The sequence below is a fragment of the Diceros bicornis genome, chromosome 28, assembly GCF_020826845.1.
Source record: "Diceros bicornis minor isolate mBicDic1 chromosome 28, mDicBic1.mat.cur, whole genome shotgun sequence".
In the NCBI taxonomy this organism is placed as follows: domain Eukaryota; kingdom Metazoa; phylum Chordata; class Mammalia; order Perissodactyla; family Rhinocerotidae; genus Diceros; species Diceros bicornis.
This window is the reverse complement of record NC_080767.1, coordinates 38,815,509-38,830,371: the sequence shown is the minus strand read 5'-3', so window position 1 is coordinate 38,830,371 and position 14,863 is coordinate 38,815,509. Positions and strand designations below refer to the sequence as shown.

Below are 14,863 nucleotides of genomic sequence, written 5' to 3'. Positions count from 1 at the left end.
GCGCCTGTCTCTCCCGCTGGACCCCGCACCCCGAGGACAAGGGCTGGTCTGCCTGGTTCACGCTTCTGCTGGGTCCCACGGAGAGACGGCCCTCGGGCCAGTCTTGGGGAATGAAGTCGTGGGGCATGGCGTTCAGGTCCATGCTAACGTGTTCTCCCATCCTGCTGCCCTTTGCTGTTCCTCCCCTTGAATACTGACTGTCCATGCAGTGGGCCTCGACAAAGATGACTGAGACCATCACTTGGTTAAATAGCTTGATGGAACCTTCTTGATCTTGCTTAACCCCTTCCGTTTACAGATGGAGCATGCAGAGAGAGCAGGAAATGTCCCAAGGTCACACAGCTCATTAGAAGCAGAGCTAGAAATCTCGTCTACGTCCTGGCTTCTGTCCACTGCTCAGGCCCCCTGTGGTGGGCACGGGACGGGTCTGGGCTTCACATTATAGCTGTGGTTCAGGGTGGACTGGCTTAGGGGAGCAGTTCTCATGCACAGGGCTACACCTCAGCCTCCAGGCGTCATGGAGCCCAGGGCCTGTTTGATGCAATACAAACCACTTCTCCTTCCAGGGCCCCAAAGTCACCAGATGCTCCCGAGTCAGCTCAGGCAGAGGAGGAAGTGGACGAGCTGTCCCTCATCGACCACAATGAAATTATGGCGAGGCTGACACTCAAGCAGGAGGTGAGTCCTTCACGGGCCTTAATTTTTCCGAGTCTGAGCCGTAAAGAGAGTGAAGGGGCTCTGAGGACAATGTAACCTTGAAGTGTGTCAAACAGAAAGACCTCAGCGAGGTGTTGACTCCCCCAGGTGGCCACCCCGAGCCGTGGGCTCTGGGCATCTCATTTACCCCGGCCCAACGCCTGGGCCACCATGGCTGTGAAAAGATACCAGGCAAATGGATGAATTCCAGGAGAGAGTGTGCTGTCCCCTTCTCTGACACTTTAGCGTGATCTTGGGCACGTTATGTAACATCTCTGGGCCCCAAATGATGGGCCTCTGGAGGGTGTGGTGAGAACGAATCCATTAGGGGGCTCAGCACAGAGCCTGTGTGTGGAGAGCCCTCATTAGCATAAGACATTTTATTATGTTGTTGTTGATAGAATAACCATACCATAGTTGGAGTGGGGGAGACACAAGCCAATTGAGAAATTTCAGGCCTGGCCACTGTGGCAGCCTCCATCCTGTGGCTTGTCAGGAGAGCCTCATTGGTAAAAACAGTCCCCAAACCTGTCAGATAGAAGAGGGCTAACCTAAAAGCTTTACATCTCCCTTCTGCCCTGCGATTCTGGAAACACAGAGGAATGGCCTGATAAAACAGCCTTGGCCCACCCCTGAGGAAGTGACCGTGTTCCTGGGCTCTGCCTTGACGGTGGCGCGCGCACACACACATGCACGTACGCACAAGCAGGCGGATACTGCCTTTGCACCTTCTGGGCCAGGCTGAGAGTAATGGGGAAGGTGGGGCTGGTGGAGGCGCTTGGACCGTGGGCTCCTCTCAGAGAGAGAACTGATGTTTCGTGACCCTTGCCAGAAATTTCTTCTGAAATATCAGGTCATGGGCGTAGCCACCCCCACCCTTAGCTGGAAATCCAAGACGCTTTCAGGACTCCGGAGTCCAGGGGTGAAAACCTTACACGCTGAAGAGGCGAGTGCATCCCCGAGAGTGAGTGCTGCAGACAGGAGGAGGCCGAGGGGTGGTTGTGTTCCCCTCGGAATGACTGAGTGACGAGTGTTGCAGCCCCAGGGCCAGGCCTGGTGATGTGTGGCCTGGGCTTCCATTCCTAGCCCTGGTGACAGCCTTTTTTTGTCTCCAGGCCGCGTTTGTGGCTTAAAGCCTCTGTTTGCCTGCAGGGAAATAAGACTTTTTCATTAATTGGCAGGTGGCGGTCAGAGGTCATAATAGCAGTGTCAGGTGTAGTTGAATATCTTCGTGATGCTTCGCATTCCTCTAAGAAGGGCTCCCTGGGAGAACCTGTGACGTTACAAGTGACTTTTCCTTCCGCCTGGGAAACATTGAGATTTATGGCAGCTTGCTGCAATTTTAGGAACATGAACATACTTGGAACAGCCCTGCCGGCCTCCCCGTGGAGTCCCCCCTCTCCCAGCATGTGAGAACTTCCCTCCTCGCCCCTCTGACCGTGGGTGAGAGGTGAACAGAGACAGATGGAACGGCGCCAGGTCCCCCTGACCCAGTTGTGTCATTAGAACACTGTGTCCTGGTGCCCACTATGTCCTGGCGTCTCGGCAGCTCCTGGGGCCAGCCACCCCAGATGAGTTCTGGCCTGTGCCTGTCTGCCGAGCGCGGAGCAGTGGATATGCTGGGTGCACACACCTGGCCTCTATAGCACGGCTGTGCTGCTCTGGGGCTTAGGGAGAGCAGGGGAAAGGGGACTTGGGGTCCTGCAACACAGCAGCTTTGTCATCTCATCCCTGCCCGTGACTTCCTAAACCGGCTTTTTTACAGCTGCATTTTGCCTCATGCCCTCCTTCGCTGTTGTCATTGCAGGGTGATGATGGGCCAGACGTCCGTGGAGGATCTGGGGATATCCTACTGGTCCATGCTACTGAGACGGACAGGAAAGGTACGGCAGCGCTCTCTGCAGTGGCCTTTATCTGTATCAGAGCTCACTGGATCAGGCTGGTCCTGCTGAAGCCCCAGCATCGCTCGGCTCCACTGCACTCTCCTCTCCTCTCCCCCAGCCCTGAGCAGATCAGAATGGCGGTCCTGGTGCTGTTGGGTCACCATAGGTAGAGCCTACCCTGGGGGACAGGTGGCTCATGTTCAAAGCCAGGCCCTCTGCTTCCTGGCCTGCTCAGAGTCTGTCCTCTGTTGGTGCAGATTGTTGATGGCCCCAGGACCTACAGGACCTACCCCCAGTGCTGGTGCCCCCACAGCAGGGCCCGGCCTCTCCCCACACTTGTTTCTTTTTTACATTTTTTAAAATTATTAAAAAGATAATGTAACAACAATGTTAAAGTAAGTTGTGGAAGGAATTAAAACACCCCAATCTTGAAACCCTAACCCATCCATTTCTTTTCTTTTCTTTTCTTTTTTTGTGCTGAGGAAGATTAGCTCTGAGCTAACGTCTGTTGCAAATCTTCCTCGTTTTTTTGATTGAGGAAGATTAGCATTGACCTAACATCTGTGCCAGCCTTCCTCTATTTTGTATGTGGCTCACCACCACAGCATGGCTGATGAGTGGGGTAGGTCCACGCCAGGATCCCAACCCACAAACCCAGGCTGATGAAGCAGAGCGTGCCAAACTTAACCATTATGCCACGGGGCCAGCCCCCATCAATTTCATTTTTGTAAACGACCTTGTCCGCATGTTTTTACAGCAGATTTCCCCAAGTATGTTACACAGAATGATTCTAGAGATTGTAAATCATGAAAGTAGTACAAAATAACCTTTACATTGCAGAAAATTTGAATAATAGAGCAAAAGAAGAAATGGCTCCCACAGACTCCCCGCAGCCGCTGTTTTGCCTCTGGGGTTTGCCCTTCACCCTCGGTTTCTCCTGACCTGGGCAGAGCCCGGGCCTGGGGACTGTGAGTTCTGATCCTGGGTCGGCCATTCCCAGGCTTGGGCAGCTGAGGGCACAGCCCTTCGCTTCTCAGCCCCAGCTGACCCAGCTGTTTGAAGCGGTTTGCAGTGGCCAGTGGCTGTGAGGTTGAGTGAGCTGACGTGAAACGTGCTGCACGTAGGAAGCGCTCAGGGAGTATTCCTTGTCCTCCGTAGGAGCATCCCCCGCTCTGCTTTTCTGCAGTAAACCCTCCTCCGTGCCAGGCAGGTCAGAGCTCTGTCCACAGCCAGGCAGGAGGAGCGATTTTCATTTTTGTTCAAAGGCGAAGGGCTGAAATGGGAGCTGGCTCCAGTCCTCGGCTCTGGGCAGTGGATGCCACTGTCCTGCCAGGTGCAGCCAGCTGTGGCCAAGACCAGAGGGAGCCCTGCCCGGGAACCTTCCAGTCCGTGCTGACTCTGCCTGGACAGAGGCTCTGCTGCCCGCTGGGGCTTCTGCTTGGTTTTATTAACGGAAAGATTCTGAGGCTCCGCAGAACCCAAGTTATTTGTGCCTGAGATGGACTGTTGAGGCAGAGGCCCTGGGCCACAGCTAGCTCCTTGGGCAGGTGGCTTCCTGTGGACTAAAGACCACACCCATGGCTCAGGGGCCTGCAGACGTGGATCTGATCTTCCAGAGGCACGCGTTGGCTTGTGCTGGACCTGTCTCTGCTTCCGTGCCCAGCTCCTCGTAGACAAAAGCCCATACTTGACACTGAGCTGGGGAGTAGGGGAGTGAGGTCCAGGAAGGAGCCGGAGCACAATCCTGTTGGACCCTGCTGTGACACCAACCTGTGAGCCTCCCTCCCTCACGCCCAACCCCACACAGGAGCACGTGCTGGTCTTCCTCTCGTGTGTCCTGGGAGGTGATCAGCACGGACGGGGGACAGGAGCCAGGGCTGTGCCAAGGTGCACTGCTGAGCTGGAGAAGTGGGGCTCCTTGAGATTCCTCCACCCAGGGAGTTGGAGGTGAATGGAAGAAGATAGGGGAAGGGGGTCTGTGTCCAGGACAGAAAATGTGAGCACTGTGTCCGCTCCACCTCACAGTGAGGAGAAGGCTGGAGCTGAGTCAGGACTCAGACCTCAGCTCCAGTGCAGAATAATTCTGAAGTTCACAAGCTTGGCTAGGGCATTTGTCTTGGAGAGTGTCCTGCATTTAAGCATTCCACTCCTTTTTTCTTTTGTGTCAGCGACTCCATGGTTGGGAGGGAGTGTCACAATCGCACATAAACAGGGGGCTGTTGTGATTCTGGAAAGGTGGGGAATCCCTAGCTGGAACCAGCCCTCCAAAGGGATGGGGTGTGGGTGGGAGCTGCCAGCCCAAGTCCCACCCGACTGCTAGAGAGCTGCTCCCTGTCGGCCTGTCCCTTCCCTGGCACCGGAGCGGGCACACTTGTGTATTCCAGCAGCTTGTCAAGCTTTGCCCCTTCAGCCTTTTCTTAGGTCTCTCAATATGTGGAAATTCCCAAGGGTTTTGTTCCTGGGCCCTGCCGTCTAAAAAGTATTACCTGTGATTTAACTTCAAAACCCTGCTGACAAGTTTGCATTATTTTCTCTGTGCCCATGATGATTAAGACCCTTTGAATCATCCAGTCTTAAGATGACGGACAAGAAGCTCTCAGAGTCTGATTGGGGGTGGCTGATACCTGCAGCAGGCGTGCTGCCCAGCTCTGTCCCTTGCTGGTGGCAGGCGTCACTGATCAGTTGTTCTTCCTCTAGACCTGGTGTTGTACTGTGAGGCCTTCCTGACCACCTACAGGACCTTCATCACCCCCGAGGAGCTCATCAAGAAGCTGCAGTACAGATATCCTTTCTGGGCCCCCAGCCCTGGCCCCACACCCCTCACGCCGCAGAGCCTGCCTGAGCCAGGAGAAGGAGGGGCTTCCTCTTCCCTCAGCCCTCACGCAGGGAGCCACGTGCTTGTGGCGGGCAGCAGTGAGGGAGGTGCGCAGCCTGCTCTGCCGCGTCCTGGCTTTGGGACCTTGGGCAAGGCTTCCTCTTTGAGCCCCTTTGCTGGCTGTAAAGGGGCTGATGAGATTCTGTGAAGTGCCCAGAACGTAGCGTGTGGTGCCTGATGGCAGTGGTGACCACTGGGTGATTCTGAAAAAGAATTGGAAAGAATTGACATGCCCTGAGGGGGAGGGAGCCCTGGGGGGAGGGGGCCCTGAGGGGGAGGGGGCCCTGGGGGGTGGACGGAGCCCTGGGGGGGAGGGAGCCCCGGGGTGGGGGGAGGGAGCCCTGAGGGAGACGGAGCCCCGAGGGGGATGGAGCCCTGGGGTGGAAGGAGCCCTGAGGGGGGAACACAGCCCTGGGGGGAGGGAGCCCTGAGGGGGGAACGGAGCCCTGGGGAGAGAGAGCCCTGAGGGGAGGAAACCCTGAGGGGAGCAAGTGAGCTGCAGGCCCCTGCAGACCCACATCATTGGCACCTGCAGCCTCTCAGAGCTGAGCCCCAGGGCATTGGGGGTGATGGGTGCGAAGTGTGCAGGGCTTGAGGGGATCCAGACTCAAATGAACGGCCTCAGGGGTAGGCAGTCACTCCACCTGCTGGGTGACCCAGCAGTGGATGGAAACTCCACGTCCAGGACGTCCAGTGTCAGCTCCTACCCCTGAGCACATCTGCCTCATACGTTCAAGTATCACCCCCTGCGGTAGTGGCCGAGGAAGACCCTGGGGCCTGGAAGGACCCACTTTTGTTGCCTCTCTCTTGGGTCCAAACCTGCCTGTCCTGCCGAGGCTAACCTGGAGCTGCTGCCCAGGGTCCCCTGCTCCTTAGCTTCGTCCCTACATCATAGCCCGTGACTGCCATCTGCTGGACATCTGCTGTCAGTCAGGGACAGGAAGTCCTGAGTCCTCCCAGCTCTCCCCCTTCCTGTGTGCCCTGAGGCATCCCTGACCCCGGCCTCCAGACTGTGCCGTCCACTCTCCCCTTGCCCCGGCCCTGGAGGCCCTGTCCCTCAGACTGAAGTGGACAGTCCCCATTTGTAGAGCCTTAGGCTCCCTCCAGCCTCACACGTTCAGTTCCTCAGGGCACCTGCTCGCAGGCCTGGCTCAGCGAATGATAGTAACTCATGCGTGTTGTGAACTTCCTTGTGTCAGGCCTGATGCTGAGCATTTGCACGTGTAATCTCTCTCAGCTGTAATATTTTATGTATATGTTATTACCATATTACATATGGTGCCATCATATCATTTCCTATTATATAATTAGGGCAACTGAGGCTCCGAGAGGTTAAGTGACCCATATGGCTGCTTGGTTGGAGAACAGACACACCCATATACACCCCTCCAGAGCTCAGGTTCCCAGCATCTCTCTGCTCGGCCACTTCAAGTGTGTTAATGGAAGCATTGCTGCGTCGAGATCCTGGGCATGGCTGGCTAGTGAGCCCTCTGTGGTGCAGGCCCTGGGGATCGTCCCTGGCACGTGGCTTCTTCCTGAGTGCCCGTGCATCACTAGAGAGCAGGCAGGACAGAGCTGGAGAAGGGTCTAGGGAGTTGATGGTGAACACAACAGGGTGGTAAGAAACCAGGACCCTTGAGGCGGAAACCATGGCCTCAGGGAGGAGCTGGAGGTGGTCCGTGTTTGAAAGGGGGCTGTGGGGAAGGGGGCGGATGTCCTTCAGGTGGCCTCTGAAGCTATGAAAGATGGATGGGAACTCATGCGAGAGTGGAGGAAGACACCTCTGGGCTCTGCACCTGCCCAGGGACCTGGGGGTTTCAGGGCGTGTGGTTTTGACCTCCTTTCTCTGCCTGAAGCTCAGCAAGGTGGCCTTCAAGGGTCCGTAGGTCTCACAGGACCCTTGGGTTTAACCCAACAGAAAGGCAGGTGTGGGCAGTGCAGTGGAGACGGCCTTGCGGGCAGGAAAGGGTAGAGGTCCAGGACAGTCCTTGGGGTCAGACAGGTCCGGGCTGGATCCTGCTTTACGGCTCTGCCACTTGGCGTGAGTCCTTTGCCTTCCCCACGCCCTCGTTCCCAGACACGATGCCTGACTGGCGGGCTTCCTGGCCCACCGTTGGCACTCAGTCCACGGTAGCGGGAGGAAGGGGCCCTCCCGCTCCCATCACCCGTCTCTGCCCTGGTGAGCATGGCTGTTTTCTTTAACCCACGCTCCACGTACGAGAAGTTCTCTCTCTTCGCCGACACGTTCAAGAAGCGCGTCAGCAAGAACACGTTCTTCGTGCTCGTGCGGGTGGTGGATGAGCTCTGGTGAGTGCTTCCGCCCACGGGGTCGCAGGGAGGCGAGTGGGGAGCCCAGCAGGCCTCGGGAGTCTGGGGGTTCCCTGCCGAGATAGGGGCGTCCTGTCACAGTGCACCTGCCTCTCCTGGGGGACGTGCCCACAGAGCTCTGCCCACGGTCCTGGACGGGGCTCACTCCTGCCTGCACTAACACAACCCTTGTGGAAAAGTACCTGTCTCCTTAGACCAGCCCCGTCCCGAGCCTGATTTCCTCGTGGGGGCCATCCCTCTGGCATGGAGCTTAGGGCCTCATCCACAGTCAGCCATGTCCTCAGCCACCAGCAGTGGGGAGGCCCTCGCCCGCCCTCCTCTGCTTTCCATGCCCCGCTGATGTGGCACTCACATTCATTTAACAAATACACGTCAAGCTGGTCCCTTTCCTAGTTCTGGAGAGTCCTTGGGACATGGCCTTAGTCAGTGACTGCACAGCTGTGAAACCACCAGGTGTGGACAGTGCTACTCGGAGGAAGTTCAGGGGCGTCTGGTCTGAGGGGCCAGGACCTCTTTCTTAGTGACTCATCACCCCCGGAACCAGGAGTTCCTCCGGGCACAGTCTGTGTGCGATTTGTCTCCGTAGCCCAGGCCCCGGCATGGTCCCTGGTGCCAGCGTTTGCCGAGGGCATGGCGGGGACTGTTACCGGTGAGACTTGGGAGGACGCCCCGGCCGTCCCAAGGCCTTTCCTCTTGCTCTCTTCCTGCAAGAGGTTTCCCAGCTCTGCCGATTGCTGCCGCGGGGACCTCGGGTATCTCGAGGTGGCTTCTGGACCAGGTGGCAGCAGTCCTGTCCCTGTGCTGGTGTTCCTGCCCCTCACCTTGTGGCCCTTGGCCCTTCAGTCTCGTGGAATTGACAGAAGAGATCTTGAAGCTGCTGATGGAGCTGGTCTTCCGCTTGGTGTGCAGCGGGGAGCTCAGCCTGGCCCGCGTGCTCCGGAAGAACATCCTGGACAAGGTGGACCAGAAGAAGCTGCTCCGGTGTGCCAACTCCGACCAGCCCCTGGCAGCCAGGGGGGTAGCCGCCAGGTGAGCCACCAGCTGTCCGTCCGTGGCTTCTCCAGCCCCTGCCTCTGCTGGCAAGGGCTGTGCCCCGCAGCTGCCTCTCCATTCCATTTCCCTTCGTGTACCCCGCAGCCTCACGTCCTGCTTCTGCCCAGGCCCTGTGACAGGGTGCCTCAGGGACAGCCCGATAGGTCCCCTGGGGGCTGGGCCTCTTCTCCAAGGTGATGTGACGAGTCGCCTTTTTATCAGGAAGTGGGGCGGCAGGACGTGGGGGAGCTCACAGGAGCCGGTGAATGCGTTCTGGACTGTGGTCAGCTCTTAATTATCTTCCTGGCACTAACATGGTGGCTGTGAATTCTCGGCCAGCATCCTGTGCCGTCCTGAAGGTTCCTGAGACCCTGTATAAAGCATCCAGTCTAGCGCCTGCCCCTCAGCCCAGCCGCCGGTGTTTGCTGATGTATTGGCCCCTTGCTGGTGTTTTAGCTTTCGGTCACGTGGCACCAGCTCCGCTCCCAGGAGCTGGGCCCGGGGAAGTGGGGTCGGGCGTTGAGTTCTCGGGCAGCTGAGCTGTCCGTGGGCTCACGAGGGGAGCTGCAGCACCTGCCCCGCAGAGGCAGGAGAGGAAGGCAGGCACCATGGTCCCCAGGAGGAGCGTGGTCTGGTCCTGACCCGCCACGGACCCACTTTGTGGCTTCCGTCTCCTGCCAGGAAGCGAGGCTTGGGGCCGCTGCTCCTCCGGTCTCTCAGCTCTGAGGCCAGCAATGCGGCACCTGCTCAGCTCCCGCCGTCCCTGTGCCCTGACCACTCGTCTCATGCCTCTGTCTTCCAGGCCAGGAACATTGCATGACTTTCACAGCCATGAAATAGCCGAGCAGCTGACACTGCTGGATGCTGAGCTCTTTTATAAGATAGAGGTATGGCACTGAGCGGGGCTGGGGCCGGGGGAGGGCTGTTCCTGTCCCGGTGAGCCGCTGCTGCTTGTCCCTGAGCGAGAGTGACCACCCTGTCACAGCAGAGCCAGAGGGCTCTGGCTCGATCCCGTCTACTTCCTTTTTCAGATTCCTGAGGTTTTGCTTTGGGCAAAAGAGCAGAATGAGGAGAAGAGCCCCAACTTGACCCAGTTCACGGAGCACTTCAACAACATGTCCTACTGGTAAGGAACGCCGGTGCGAAGCCCCAGTTCTCTACAGCGGCACATCTGGGTGGGTTCCCGTGTTTTTCTTGACAGAGAGTTCCAGTGGCAAGGAGAAGGAGGTGCCTCTTTGATTCCTCCCAGCTCCTCCTGAGGCCTGCGGGCATTATCTGTAAACTGTAGGCAGCAAAGAGCAGGGGCAGGGACTGGACGGGGTGCATCTTGCATGTTGGAAGGGTCACCTGGAGGGCTGGTGGAGGAGGAGTCTGAGACTCAGCGGGGAAGAGTGCCAGGATTGATGAGTAATGTCTGCCGCAGATGGCGGCAGGGGAGGGGATGTGAAGTTTGCCATCCTGCATTGGTCGTCGCCAATCTCCCCACAGCCAGGCAGCCTCAGGGTTGATCCTCATGCTGACTCTGCCTAAAAGAAAAAAAGTTAGCAACGGAGAGATTCTATTAATACTTTTATTTAGCCTTTAATTCTTAAAATATAATGAAGCCCAAAAGTGTATTTATACTATAATGTATAATGAAATTGTTGGCTCTTCAAGATGTGACTCAAATGCGCCGCGGCCTCCCGGCATCAGAAGATGGTAGGAGCGTGGCAGGCACGCAGTCTGGTGCTGTGGCAGACCCCACCCTACACACAGTCCACCACTGCCACCAGGGGGACGTCCAGTATTTTTTATATTCTCCAAGAACTGCTTGTTGGAGAAACATCGGGTCATCCGCTACTTGCCCTGCTTTCCTTCCCGCACAGGAAGGGCTCCCGTCTTCAGCAACGTGTGCTCAGCGGCAGCAGCCCGGCCTCTGACTCAAGCCCCTTGCTGAGTGCAGGAGGCTCCGGGCACACCCTTGGGGAGCTGCCTAGGAGGAGGTGCACGTGGGGTCCTCAAGGCGCGTCAGTGCAGGGGCCCTTAACGGGGCAGAAGAGGCACAGCAGAGGTGGCATTTCCTCCGAGTGGGTGTAGCCCCTGTGAAACCACAGAGGGGTGAGGCCACCATGAGGTCCTCAGAGACCGGGCTTTGGCTTTGGCTAAGGTTCCGAGAGGTGCCCCCCCTTGTGGCCGTAAGGTGGTCTCTTACCCAGGTGTCAGCTAGACCTGAGGCCACGAGAGGAGCGTGTCCAGCCCCGTGGAACTTGGGGTCAGCACCTGTCGGGAGAGCTCTGTGTGGTCCTCCTCACCCTTGCTCTACACGGTCAGCGGTCCCTGTCCTGGTGCTTGGCACTGGCCACCAGACCTCTTGGTGGCCTCTTGCCTCTGCCCGGATGCCGTGAGCTCCTTGAGAGCAGAGACTAGGGCTACACTTGCTGCCTCGCAAGTCCTGGGCACTGGGTAGGCGTGGGCTCCTGGCTGGCCAGCGCAGGAGTCCACGTCCATCTCCACCAGGAGCACCCTGGGTCCCGCAGGGAGACTGGTCAGCTGAGCTGCCGCCCCTTTTTCCTCTTGGTCTCTGCAGGGTCCGGTCAATAATCATGTTACAGGAAAAGGCCCAGGACCGGGAACGGCTGCTCCTGAAGTTCATCAAGATTATGAAGGTGAGTGTGGGCACCCTCTCCAGAGCCCAGCCCTGCAGACCCTGCCCCGGGAGGCCCTGGGCCTGCCTGTCCCTGCACCTGCCCTCACTGCCACCTCGCCCCTGTCTGCAGCACCTACGGAAGCTAAACAACTTCAACTCCTACCTGGCCATCCTCTCGGCGCTGGATTCGGCGCCCATCCGCAGGCTGGAGTGGCAGAAGCAGACCTCGGAGGTGAGCGGCTGGGAGGGAAGCTGTGAAGTGGGAGGCCTGCCTGGCCCTTGGGGGAGCTGGCTGTGGCAGGACATGCTGGGGACAGGAATGGAGACCTGCACTCGGGCCCCTGCTCTGCCGCCGACCTGCTGTGTGGCAGGGACGGCCCAGCCCCCACCTTCATCTCCTGTCTCTAAGCTCCAGTCATAGGGCCCTCAGGGGCTCCAGGGTCGGTGCCAGGGTTGTCACATCACAGGCCCTGCTGCCTGCTCCGCAAGCCCGTGCCTGGGTCCCAGCTTCACCTGCCCCTTCCTCCCTTTGGCCCCTGCTTCTGAAGGGGCTGCTCTGGGCTGGGGGCCATGTTAGGCACTGGGGACGTACTGTGAAGGCCAGACACCTTATCGGGTGGGTTTCTTCAGGGTGCATGCTAAAGGGAAAGGACGGGGTGCTGAGCAAGCACGTGACCCAGTGGTCAGCCCAGCCTGGGGTCAGGAAGGCCCCCGAGGGAAGTGTTGATCACACCAAGACCTGAGCAGAGGAGTTTCCTGGTGGGGGGGCGGGGGGAGTTCCCATCAGAGGGGACAGAGGAACACAGACCGGGAGCAGGTGGGAGCTTGATGCCCTCGAGCAGCAGAGCAGAGGCCGCATCACTGGGAAGGGGACCCGCTCTAGATCACGAGGGCCTTAGGGAGACTGGCGAGGAATTGGACCTTTGTCCTGTGTGGCAGCTGGTCCTTGAGAAGGGGGGCAAAGCCCACAGGGCTGAGTGTGGGCTGGGCCCCTGGTGGTCGTCTCACAGGGCGACATAAAGGGATAGTTATAAAACAATGTCGTATGGAGAAGTGGAACATTCACACCAGCTGCTCTAGAAACACAAACGAGGTCCTGAGAAGGCAGGGGAGGCTTCCTGGTCGTCCTGTGACACATCAGGATGAGAGGCCACTAACAGGCAGCAAAGCAGGTGAATGGCATTCTGGGTAGGGGCAGGAGCAGCTGAGTCTCCTAGGCAAGAACCCCATGCGGTGTGCAGGGGGCAGGAGCAGCGCAGCCAGGTTACCTGCCATCTCTTGTGGACTCTGCCTTGAGTGCGTGAGGAGCGAGGGAGGGCTCAGAACCAAGTGACACGGTTCAGCGTGTGCTTTAGAATCGCCCTTGAGCTGCAGTGCGGAGCAGCACCCAGCCAGAGCCCGAGCTCCACGTCCCATACTTGGTGGGCGCTGGTTGCCCAGAGACACGGTTCTGAGCGGGGACAAGCAGCCTCGTGGGCCGTTTGTCCACAGAGGCCTGGTCCCCCTGCGGCCAGGGCAGGGCTGGGTCTGGCTCTGGGTTTGTACGTGTGGGCATGCTCGAGTGTCGGTGGAGGGTGGGTGATGAGTGGGTCAGTGAGGAGGGGCAGGGCTCAGTGCCCCAGCACTGTCTCAGTGCTCACAGGCTCTGTGTCCCTCCTGCCCAGGGCCTAGCAGAGTACTGCACGCTGATTGACAGCTCATCCTCCTTCCGCGCCTACCGGGCCGCCCTCTCTGAGGTGGAGCCACCGTGCATCCCGTATCTGTGAGTAGAGCCTCCCAGCAGGTTTGCCCTCTCTTGATCTGGGGAAGATGTATCGCGCTCAGAAACCCTTGCTCCAGGTTTCCAGCTTAGGTGTTTGTACTTGTATTTTGACTTTAAATGTAAAACGTGCTCCTTGTTACACAATTGAAACAGGAAAGGAGAGATCCAGTGAGAACGGGTCTGTCGTGCCCGTCTCCCAGGCTTCCTCCTGTTTCCTTCTCTCATCTGCCAGTAGGCGTGCTCAGGCGTGTGTGTGGACAGACATAGAGCCCGTGGGTGGCATCATGCTCTATTCCAGCCGTCCTCACACTGGGCTGCGTGTTACAAGGGGGCCCTGCAGTCACCCAGGAACCCTGAGAGCACTTCCCCAGTGTGGGCCTTGGGGTGGAGTCGATGGGTGTTTCGTGGAAAAGGATCCTTGGTCACGTAAGCTTAGGAAATAGTGGAAAAATCAAAGTTACACTGGTTCTTTGTTACAGAACTTACCAGAGCCCATAACATGCTAGTGGACACTGGGAATCTCCAAAAAAAGGGTGGAACACTCAGCAGTGTCCCAGGGCTGAGTGTTTGATGGAAGATTCCTCAGGGCTGGGGCTGCCTTTGAGGCTTTCACCCTCAGAGATACAGATCTTGCAGCCAATGACCCTCTCCTTGCTTCCTAGCCTCTCACCCTCACTGACCACTAACGCACTTGACCGTCAGGGGTCCACGTCTGGGCTCCCGAGGGTGTCAGCTGTGCCCTCGGGCTGGGCTCTCCCTGGGTGGGAGAACTGCCCCATCACTCGTCCTTTGGCTTCACACCCTCTGTATTTAGAAGCACGTTACTCCACGTGTTAACAAAAGAGGGGATCTCCCCAACCCCCAGTTTGGGGTATTTTCCCGTTCATTTATTTATTTTACGTTAGCACACGCACAGCTCTGCTGGCAGATGCTGCAGCGTCAGGTCCCTGGCGGTCCTCTGCAGGCTGGGACAGTCGTTGAAGAGCCTCTGAGGCAGACGGGGTGTTCGAGGCTCCTCCAGGACCTGAGCTGGCTTTCCCAGGGACCCAGAGTGTGCGAGTCAGGAATTCACAAACATCCCAGATGTGCTCGTGGGTTGGGCAACTGCTCAGGTGCAGCCCAAAGGCATGGGCCTCGTCAGGCACTGGCTCGTCCTGTGGCTTCTGAGTTGCTCTCCAGAGCAGTAACTGGGCTTCTCCATCTTCCCAGGGGGCTCATCCTGCAGGACCTCACCTTCGTTCACCTGGGAAACCCAGACTACATTGACGGGAAGGTGAACTTTTCCAAACGGTGGCAGCAGTTCAACATCCTCGACAGCATGCGGTGCTTCCAGCAGGCGTGAGTGCTGCCGCCCTGGGGGCCGGGGCTAGGCGGGGGCACACCTGAGCCCTGGGCTCCTGGGGCCCAGAGCACAGATGGCAGGTGACAAAGGACCAACGGGGATTCGACACCTGCTCCTTCAGTCTGTCTGGACGATGTGAGAAAGTGCACATCAGGGCTGAGCACAGCGTGGCCCCAGGCCTGTACCCAGAGTGGGCAGCCAGCTTGTCCTCTGCATTTCCAGTAAAGGAAGCTGCTGGCCAGCCTTAATGCAAGGAGGGGGCTGGCAAACCCTAGCCCACCTGACTCCAGGGCAGTCGAGGGTGGGCTCGGGCATCAGA

At 58.1% G+C, this 14,863-nt stretch overlaps 1 protein-coding gene across 5 annotated transcripts in view; it reads left to right on the top strand.

Moving 5' to 3' along the window:
• Window positions 1–14,863, top strand: part of RAPGEF1 (Rap guanine nucleotide exchange factor 1) — a 143,361-nt gene that overhangs the window by 125,529 nt on the left and 2,969 nt on the right. For all 5 annotated transcript variants that reach the window (XM_058524341.1, XM_058524340.1, XM_058524345.1 and 2 more), the window contains 11 exons: window positions 567–678; window positions 2,504–2,579; window positions 5,277–5,361; window positions 7,669–7,761; window positions 8,626–8,811; window positions 9,617–9,701; window positions 9,846–9,940; window positions 11,381–11,459; window positions 11,571–11,672; window positions 13,105–13,202; window positions 14,412–14,540. In XM_058524341.1, coding sequence (XP_058380324.1) covers window positions 567–678; window positions 2,504–2,579; window positions 5,277–5,361; window positions 7,669–7,761; window positions 8,626–8,811; window positions 9,617–9,701; window positions 9,846–9,940; window positions 11,381–11,459; window positions 11,571–11,672; window positions 13,105–13,202; window positions 14,412–14,540 — 1,140 coding nt within the window. The remainder of the gene's footprint in view (window positions 1–566; window positions 679–2,503; window positions 2,580–5,276; window positions 5,362–7,668; window positions 7,762–8,625; window positions 8,812–9,616; window positions 9,702–9,845; window positions 9,941–11,380; window positions 11,460–11,570; window positions 11,673–13,104; window positions 13,203–14,411; window positions 14,541–14,863) is intronic.